At 36.3% G+C, this 10,628-nt stretch overlaps 1 protein-coding gene across 1 annotated transcript; it reads right to left on the bottom strand.

The window, feature by feature from the left end:
* Positions 1-1,604: 1,604 nt before the first annotated feature.
* LOC149144647 (uncharacterized) lies at positions 1,605-7,506 on the bottom strand. The gene is made up of 5 exons (XM_089452217.1): positions 5,677-7,506; positions 5,319-5,540; positions 4,424-4,519; positions 4,121-4,342; positions 1,605-1,910 (listed from the first exon to the last, which is right to left on the bottom strand). The coding sequence occupies exons 1-5, from the start codon at positions 7,504-7,506 to the stop codon at positions 1,605-1,607; spliced, it is 2,676 nt and encodes an 891-aa protein (XP_089308343.1).
* Positions 7,507-10,628: the final 3,122 nt, after the last annotated feature.

Raw genomic sequence — 10,628 nt, 5'->3', positions numbered from 1 at the left:
GGAACACTGGAAGGCAGCCAAGCGAGTATTGAGATACCTAAAGAGAACAAGGGACTATATGCTCACGTATCGGAGATCGGAACAGCTCGAGGTCATTGGATACACCGATTCTGATTTTGGAGGATGTGTCGACAGCATGAAATCAACATCAGGATACATCTTCATGATGGCAGGTGGTGCTGTGTCATGGAAGAGCGCTAAACAGTCATTGGTAGCCTCCTCCACTATGGCAGCTGAATTTGTTGCATGTTTTGAAGCATCTAATCATGGCGTATGGCTGAAGAACTTCGTCACAAGTCTGAAAATTGTGGATTCTATTCAGAAACCACTCAAATTATTATGTGACAACAATTCAGCAGTGTTATACGCATCCAACAACCGAAGTTCGTCAAAGTCGAAGTACATTGACATTAAGTTTTTGGTTGTAAAAGAGAGAGTGCAGAATAATGAATTATGTATAAAACACATAGGTACAGACTCCATGATTGCAGATCCTCTTACTAAAGGATTACCACCCAAGAAATTTCACCAACATGTTGCTTGTATGGGTGTAATATCTGTTTAGGATAATTAGAAAAATGTGGGAGCCTGAATATGTATTAAGTTCTGTTTTTTGATGTTCTATGTAATGCAATTGTAAACAATTTTGATGATATATACAAGTTGCATTCAGTTTCAGTTTCATTATTTCTTTCTTTAAAGTTTAAGTTTTTTTTTGGCCTCATACAGTAAAGTAAAGGTGACTCAATTAGAAATAGGCACGTCTAATCACACTTGCGTGTAATTTCTAAACTATATGTCCAAATCAGATTCATGTCATTCAGTTATGTTGGCAGCGTGATTTATGTCAGTTTAGTTGCGAATAAATGTGACAAATGCCGCTTAAGTCCTTTGTTAGCATAATTGATGGACGGAATTGTTTAAGAAATACGATAAGTAAAGACAGAAAAGTTGCATGCAATAAAGTTAAGGACATATAATCAAAAGGTTGCACTTGTCCATGTGGGAGATTGTTGGATTTAGAGACGTCTAATTGCAATAATTAAGTTGGACATATAGTGCATCATGATTATAATGTCAATTACTGTCAATAGGATTACATTCATATGCCAAATTATGTGATTAATTAAGTCATGGCATTAAACGTATTTAAAAATAAGGATTTGGATTCAAATACATGTAGATTAATGTTAATCAATTATGATTGTTAATGGACCGATTATAGTTGATTAAAATAAATAGCAATATTAAATTTGAGCTGAATAAGGAAATCAAAATCTGATTGATTGATTGATTGATTTCAATCAATCTGAAATTTCAGACTGACTTGTTTCAGCTAAATTTTAGGCTGCCCTAGGATTGGGGTTTTGCAGTGCTATAAAAGGGCTGAGTCTCCAAGGCTTGCAATCAACTCATAAAGATTGTCTGCTCCATTGAAGACTGGAAGGATTGCAAGCTCTTGGAAGGATTCAAGAGCCAACAACTCAATCAAAGACCAGGAGCATTTGAGCATGGAAAGTAAGTTCCGCTGTGCATTATTTTTTTTTTAATTTCTTACAAAGGAGTAGATCTTGGTTAAGAGTTTAAAGTAATTAGGAAAACTCTCAAGTTAAATCTAACACCAGCAACTTCAATAACTTGAAGCTCCCTATTATGTCTATAAATCTCTCCGCGGAGAAATTGTATGCCTCATGTGGCAATTCCACTTTCAATCCAATCAAATTACTTCCACCCTGCATATTGAGTTCCCAAATTGAACACGAAATCTCATGAAACAGTATCCCATTCACCCTCAAATCCTTTATCAGGCATGGATGCATGGTATTAAGCTTCGGGCAGTTCACTGTTAAAGCCTCCACACCATCATGCACTTCTAAATCTGTAATGTTAGGAGCCGAGATGGTAGGGTGCTGCAGACCAACGCAGTTATATAAGCTGAGATTTCGAAGAAGAGGGCAATGTGATATAAAGTGAGCTAAAGACTGGTCTGTCAATTCCACATAGTTAAAGTTGCAAGTGGTGAGATGGTTGAATCCAGAGAAATGGGTTGGAAGACGTGAGAGAATGTAGTTGTAGAGTGTGAGTGTAATGAGACGAGTGCAGGAGAAAAGGGCAGGAGGCGGGATTTCCCTATCTGGGGAATCACAGAGAGTGAGGTGTTGAACATTTCTCCATGCTGCGCACCGCACCCATTTGTATATACTGTCGCGTGTAAACCGCCATTGGGTATCAATATTGCATATGGGCGCGGAAGGATAAACGTCGATGGATAGATAAAAGACTTCCAGATCAGAGGAATGCAAGAGCAGAATTTTGGAGATGATATTCTCCACCGTTGCAATAGATAGGGGATCTGGATCTTTGGAGATGATATTCTCCACCGTTGCAATGGATAGGGGATCTGGATCCAGAGGGGCCAAAAGAAGATGTGGAGAGAGAATGAGTTGGGGCATTTGGGTATACAGAAATCTCCATCTCTTGGAGAGAAGGGAAGATCTGATGGCCTCTTTAACCGGGATTTTAGACAGGATGGAGCAGAGGATGGCATCTGGTAGTGTGGAGAATTTGTCTGTAGCGGGCGGCATACTGTTGATTCACAGAGCTCCTTTGATGGAAAAAGGATTGCATTCGAGGCCAAAAACCAATACCAGCGGTTGAAACTGAAATGCTGGGAGGGAAATGAAAGCCAATGGAAAGTAACGAGACACAATGATTTCATAAAATGGCGGGAAATTGCAGGAGCGGCTACTGTTTCATTTGGTTTGTCTAAGATTTTTTTGACACGTGTCTTTTCTCAATTCGTTTTAATTTTTAATTGAAATTTATAAATATAATTAGGGTTATGATAGAATTTATTTCAAGTGTTTTTTAAAATAATATAGAAAATAAGTTTATATTTAATATATATATATATATATATATATATTTTGAATTATTTTAAATATATTTCTATTAATTAGAGAAATAGTGCATTGTTAGTGCACTCTCATGGAAGCTTATCACCATATAACTATGAAAAACAATGAAAAAAAAAGTGACTAGACCAATAGCCATAACAACTAAAATGCAAGGGCTACATCATAAGTGAGAAAATCATTATTTGACTAGGGTGAATGTAAATGCAAAGGCTATATCATCATTTGACCAAGGTGAATTAAATTCTCAACAAACCATATCAACAACTAATTACTAAAAAAACCCAATAAATCTTGAGACATGATACCAACAAATATGTCTGCTAATCAGATAATATAATATATCAAATGTGTGAGATAGAAAATACACGCAACAGAAAAACCATAAACATGATACCAAAAACCACATCTCATCCATAAACACATCATTCCCGTGTAACACAAAGCATGACTGCTAATTCTTCTAATGCATCACATAGCCACTATCCTTGCTTGCTTTGAAGCTCTATTCAAATATAACACTTTTTCTAAAAACCATGTACACATTGGACTTTCAGAATCCGCGTAATCAGTTCGAAATACCATCTCCTGTAGAGCAGGGGTGCTCTGAAGAAGGCAACCTAATACACAGATTTCCCTGTCATTGGTTCCATCTAGATGTATGTACACCACTATCTTACGGAGATTAGAAAGTGGGGAGTTAGAGTCAAAGGTATAGCATGGTTTGCTAGCTCCTGCATTGCATTTCAAAACTACAGTCAGCCATCTCTGCCCTCATTTACAAGGTAAAAGGCATAAATATGGAAAATAACAATACCAATGAAGAATTTTACAACATGTGCATATCTACAGTGGGCATTCTTTTGAGTAAGCTAAGGTATCATAAATTTATGTTGATGGTAGATTCTGGTATTTCATCGTCATAGAGCAATGTCAACAATTTACTTAAATTATTCTCCTCAAATACATGGAATATACAATCCAAGTAAACATACCCCGCTGCCTGCTTGCCTATAGTAAGATTTAAATAAATGTAAGACAGGTTGGATAATCTGTTTCCTAAACCACATCAGCATATGCCTTGTCTAACATGTTTTGCACATTATAGATACGCTGACACATATAGGAAGCAAATTCAAACACACAACCATGGAAACATTCATTGCACTCAACACATCAAAGTTATGTAGAGATTCTGTTCTTACCGACAGAAAGTTGTTACCCATGTATAGTTCCTCAAGATAAGGAAGCCTCTCGAACACATTGAGAAGAGAAATATCCATCTCCTTTTCACTTTTAAGCAAAGGCCCAACAAAAACGAGCAGCAGCTTCAATAACTTGAAGCTCCCTATTATGTCAATAAATCTCTCCGCTGTGTATTCCTCAGAAAGCGATTCTACTCTCAATGCAATCAAATTACTTCCACCCTGCATGTTGAGTTCCCAAATTGAACATGAAATCTCATGAAACAGTATCCCATTCACCCTCAAATCCTTTATCAGGTATACCTGCAGGTTATTAAGCTTCGGGCAGTCCACTGTTAAAGCCTCCACACCCTTATACACAATCAAATCTGTAATGTTGGAAGCCGATATGGCAGGCTGCTGCAGGCCAACGCAGTTTTGTAAGCTGAGATTTCGAAGAAGAGGGCGATGTGAAATAAAGTGGGCTAAGGAGTGGTCTGTCAATTCCACATAGTTGAAGTTGCAAGTGGTGAGATGGTTGAATCCAGAGAAATGGGGTGGAAGAGGGGAGAGAATGTAGTTGTAGAGTGTGAGTGTAATGAGACGAGTACAGGAAAAAAGGGCAGGAGGTGGGATTTCCCTCTGTGGGGAATCACAGAGAGTGAGGTGTTGAACATTTCTCCATACTGCGCACCGCACCCATTTGCTATGTTATCAGAAACGAGAAACGAGAAACGGAACGGGAAACGAGAACGGTACGAGAAACGAGGTTTGGAGGTTTCGCATATAAGAAACGAGGAGAGAGAAAAACACCATATTAAAGGTGAACAATATAAATAAAGCATTAATCATAAACCTGCAATGTTTCTGCTCATGAAATTGTAAAAAAACAATTGTAAATACTAATTTAGTTTTAAGAAGGAAGTGATAATTTTGTAGATCAAAAAATTTAGCCATCATTAATTCCAAGAAAATAGAAAACATTGATAAGAATAAGAGATTTGAAATATAAATAATTAAATTTGTTCTTTTGAATATATATGTATCTCTAAAGTCACTTCCAACAATTCATATCAAAATGCAAGTAAACCTAATAATCTAGATTTTGAAGCTCATTTTCTGGAATAGTTGTTGAGCTTGAGCCAATTCCAAAAGAATTATTTTGGTCAATAGACTTCATGGTATCATCAAGCATGTCTTCAACATTGTCTTGTAGCACCTCAAGTGGAAGCTCATCATTTTCGTCATCTTGTGAACCACCATAATCCCACATTCTCGTGGGTCCAGTTTTGTATTCTAGTTGTTGTCGAGATAACAAACGTAGATTTGAGTGTACAAACACCAAATCTTGTGCCATTTTTGTGCCTAGGCGATTCCTCTTCGTTGAATGGATGAAAGCATATTCACTCCAATTTCTTTCACATGCAGAGGAACTAGTCACCTGTATAATAAAATTAAAATTATGTTAGTCATAGTCAATCAATAAATCTTATAAGATAAATAATCCAAAATGAGCTTTAGAATTAATTGTTTAAACAATAAATCAATACATTAAAGGTATTTGTTATTAAGAATACCTGTGAAAGCAAACGGATAGCCAAACGATGAAGCAAGGGGGTCCCTATACCATATTGTATCCAGAAGTCGATGGGTCCAAGTTGTTGTCTGTTGTATGCACAATCTTCATTTGCAAAGTGGTCTTCTGATCTCAAATACTTTCCTAACTCAAACCGTAAAGTAGTGCGATCCTGACGATCGTAACACCTACTTATAAAAGTGTTCCAGTTTTGCATAACCTCTACATCTGACAATGGTTTCTTATGAAACCATTTAGGATTGAGTAAAAATGCAATTGAATGAAGAGGGCTATGAAGCATTTTCCACCTTGTCAGACTAAGTTCCCACACTTCATTTCTGGTGTCTTTGTCAATCCTAGAATTTTCATCTTCCATTATGTCATGAATCTTCTCTCTCATTTGATCCATGCTCTCAAAGACATCCCCTAAGCATGGTTGATCACTATCAAATATGTGAAGGGTGGAAACAATAGGTGTAATAAGGGTGACAATATCCTCCACTCTCCTCCAAAAATTCTCTGAAGAAAGACCAATAATAATGTCCTCAACTTTTAGGCCATCCCCAGTATGAGAACCCTTCCACCTTTGCCAATCCATTGATACCACCATCTCTCTCAAAGATTGATGCATTTTAATAAGGCGTTGAAGCATAATGAAAGCAGATGCAAATCTAGTCTCGGCACATCGAAGAAGCTGAAGTTTTGCATATTTCCTATAAATTGCTATGGATGCTGCATGATTAATAATAAAGTGTTGTAGCATCTTTGCTTCAATTATAGTTTTATCAACCCATGCAATGTTATTAATATCTTTCAGGAGCAAATTCAAGCAATGCACAGAGCAAGGAGTCCAAAAAATTGTTGGATATTCATCCTCAATCAACCCACCAGCAAGGATATTGTTTGAGGCACTATCTGTAACAATTTGGACCACGTTTTCTCTACCAACCTCCTCTATTGCCTCTTTGAGGAGACCTGTTAGATATGGACCATCTTTTGTCTTTCCTGTAGTGTCATAGGATTTTAAAAACAAAACTCCTTTTGGGCTCGAAACCAAAATATTGATAAGGGGACGATGGTTAACATCTGTCCAACCATCTGAGACAATGGAGACCCCAGATTCCTTCCAACTATCTCTAATGTCTTGAAGTCTAGCTTCAACTCGAGCCCTCTCTTCAGATAACACGGTTGTCCTCATCTTTTCATAACTAGGAGGCTTGTAACCTTTAGGAGCATTGCTAACTAGATCCCTTACCATTTCTTTCCAATAAGGAGACCTACAAACATTAAAAGATATGCCATTTGCAAAAAAAAATCGTCCAATGGATGCATCGAGATTTCCCCTTCCTTTTACATCCCATAAGTTTTGAAGGTGAGAAACAGAAACTTGATGTTGAGAATAAGAGTGTGGACCACCAATTGTCAATCCACTAGGATTGTTGTTAGCTTGAACTAAACCTTCAACAATATGTCTAAGCTTTTCAAGTTCATTAAATTGCTTAATTAGAGAAGCTTTTTCTGTTTTAGGTACACTGTCACATAAAGTTGATTGTTCTTTTTTCCCCATTCCAAGTAAATGCCATCGAACTCTTCCTACATTCCCCGTTTTTTGTTTTTTACAATAAGGGCACAACCAAACCTTTGAACCAGATGATCCACTTGATCCTCCGCTATAAGATTGAGTGCATTTCACAGCTGCCCATAACCTTGCCTCAAAGGCTTTTTTTGCTTCTTGATATTCTTTGCTTTGGATTTTTTTGGATGCCTCTATGGAAGATTTCTGTTGGGAAAGGGGCGGTCTACTTTGTGACATTGGTGAACTTTCTTCCATTGCAATGAGAAATGAGTGAAATAAAAAATAAATGATTCTCCTCTGCAACCAATTTTAATCTGCACAATTTATATTTGAAAATTAGTTACAGAAAATAAAATTAAAAAATTGACACCTAATTAGAAAAATATAATTAACTAAAAATTTGAAGAGAAAATCAAAGAAAATTTTGGAAAACTTAAACAAAATAAAATTATTTATCTTTTTTCAAATTTTCAAACATCTAAATCACCTTACTTCGAGCATCGGAGGGACTAGCTCCAGAGAAAAGGACTAGCTCCTGATCTCATTCATTTTACAAAATCCCATGATACATGGCTTCAGTGATATTTTAATAACATATAACTACTTGTTCCATAACACTCACTCTCTCTCTAAATATATGTGTGTGTGGGGCTATGCACTAGCAATAATTAGGTATGTTGATTGGTAACATTGAGTTCTCATATTGATTTTTCCTTTTTACTCAAATACGAGTTGGATATTATATTAAAATAATAGATATTATATAATTTCAAAGTAAAATTCCTAATAATAATTCTCATCACTTTATTTAATTATATTTATTTTAAGTTTTCCAAATTAAAAATCTATTTACAAAACTTCTAAATCTTCACAACATTTGTGAAAATTCTTCAAATATAAAATACCATTAAAAAAAACGTAATTGGAAAAAATCTCTATCCTAGTGGAATTTTAAGCATAGCCAAAAAAGTGTTGGGGCAAAATGGTCAACAATAGCCCACAATCTTATAAATAAATTATTTGGTAATTGTGACTATTGATCTTTACTAACTATGATTGATTGAGCTGCTTAGAGTAAGCTTTCACGATTTTGGTCTTCGACTTAATGGATGCAATCTACAATTTTTTCATTAACTTCTCACTGAGTTACAAAGAATGAATCCGCCATAGTAAGGTTTCAATATAATTTATGTGGTATTTTGTTTTACATCTACACTATCGAAGTAAACGCATTGGTCGTATGTCCCTTCAAAGGTTCAAACATAACAAGTATTCTTGATCGATCTATAGCAAAGGGTTTGTTTTTATTTTTAAATTACGGAACCAAAAATTTTGGAAAAGAAAACTAAAAGTATAATATTTAATAGAAATATAATTATAAATTATAAGTAAAATTTATGTGGTAAATTTAATATAGCTATGTTTATTTAAAAACGGTGATTGACAAAAATCACAAGTTATTGAACCTCAAACCCATAGATTAAAATCATGATTTCATTTTATAAGAAACCAAAGAAAATCATGACGAACAATAATGAACAATAGCTGCATTTAAACCTTATACATATGCATGTTGTCTACTTCGTATCACCGTGTTGTTAGATCGTGTTTCAGGGGATATATATATATATATATATATATATATATATATATATATATATATATATATATATATACACACACCGTGTTTCAATATAATTTCTCAATATTTCGCTCTACATCTACACTGTTGGAGTAAATGAGTTGGTCGTAGGTTCGTTTATAATTTCAATGGCGGTAAGGACTCTTGAATGGTTTATTTATTTTATTTGATATGGTTTTAAGGGGAGAGACTCTTCGTCCACAACGAATGAAAAGATGACCTACCAAAAATTTTGTATTATTCAATTTCGTTCTCTTACTCTACCACTTCTCACTATTGTTTTCTTGTGCCTTCTGTAATTTTTTTGAACTCTATGTCGCATATGGTAATAAAATACCTGACTACTACTTTTACCATTATATGGGCATGACTCTTGTGCTCTATGACGGAGTCTATGAGCCATCCGTATAGTGAATGCCCTGTTCTGTCTATTTCCGTTTCGATTTTTTAGCTAATCTCACTTTTAGTTTCAAAACTACCTACACTGCAGGTTGGAAACAAGGATCATGAATGAAAATTTATTCAACTTGACCTTGTTGTACTTATCAAAACCTCTCTGGAATGGGCATCACCATGCAAACGGCTGGTTGAAATCCAACCTGTTAATGGATAACAGTTCCAATGCTTATCCATTGTTCCGCCCCTTTCTAAGCAGTATAAGCAAATATGCCATAATTTTATCGCACTCTCAAGTTGAATTAAATAAACCGAGATACAGAGCATGACCCGGCGTATATTTAAGATCATTGATATTGCAAATAGTTTTAACATCACGCATGACATCTCATTAAAAAAAACCAAAGATTGAAGTTCTTAGGCAGTACCTTTTGACAATAGAACTGACAATGCTGTTGAAGATAACTCAACGGGGGCGTGAAGCTGCTTGGCGGGCGTGAAGCTGCTTGGCTCTGATCTGTGCCTTGCTTGCATCTGAGTAATGATGGGTTCGCTCTGGTCTTCTGCTTAAATCCTTGACAACTGGTGTTTTTCTTTGACAGCGCTCTCACAATACCTTCTGTTCTCTCAAAAATACAGCAGTTCTTTCTTCAGCTGTCGCTCACAATACGCTGGAGTGCTTAGGCTTAATTTCCAGAAAACTAACAGTCCACTGCAGCAGACTAACAGTGAACTGCGAATTAAACTGGATTCAACCCTCTGTATCCAAAAAACTAACAATCAATTGCTAATTAAACTCCATTTAACCGACGGTTTGAAAAAATTACATTTAACCCGAGTTCGAAAAAATAAATTTAACTGCAAGTCTATCTGGAAACGGCGAGAAGAAACGGTTTCGTTTCGCGGGAAACTGTTTCTTGCCCGTGGAAACGAAAACGGCCGTTGCAGACGGCGTTTCTAGCATGGTTGCGTTTCTCCGAAGGTTTCTGCCAGAAACAGCGGACATCGTCCCGTTTCTGGTAACTAGGCCCATTTGTACACACTGTCGCGAGTAAACCGTCATTGGCTATCAATGCATACGCGCGCGGACGGGTAAACGTCGTTGGATAGATAAAAGACATCCAGATCAGAGGAATGCAAGAGCAGAATTTTGGAGATGATATTCTCCACCGTTGCAATGGACAGGGGATTAGGATGTAGAGGGGCTAAAAGAAGATGTGGGGAGAGAATGAGTTGGGGTATTTGGGTATACAGAAATCTCCATCTCTTGGAGAGAAGGGAAGATCTGATGGCCTCTTTAACCGGGATTTTAGAAAGGATGGAGCAGAGGATGGCATCT

The sequence above is a fragment of the Pinus tabuliformis genome, chromosome X, assembly GCF_031772625.1.
Source record: "Pinus tabuliformis cultivar Carrire ecotype Pingquan chromosome X, CPIR1, whole genome shotgun sequence".
NCBI classification, from domain to species: domain Eukaryota; kingdom Viridiplantae; phylum Streptophyta; class Pinopsida; order Pinales; family Pinaceae; genus Pinus; species Pinus tabuliformis.
This window is presented reverse-complemented; position numbering and strand designations above follow the sequence as displayed.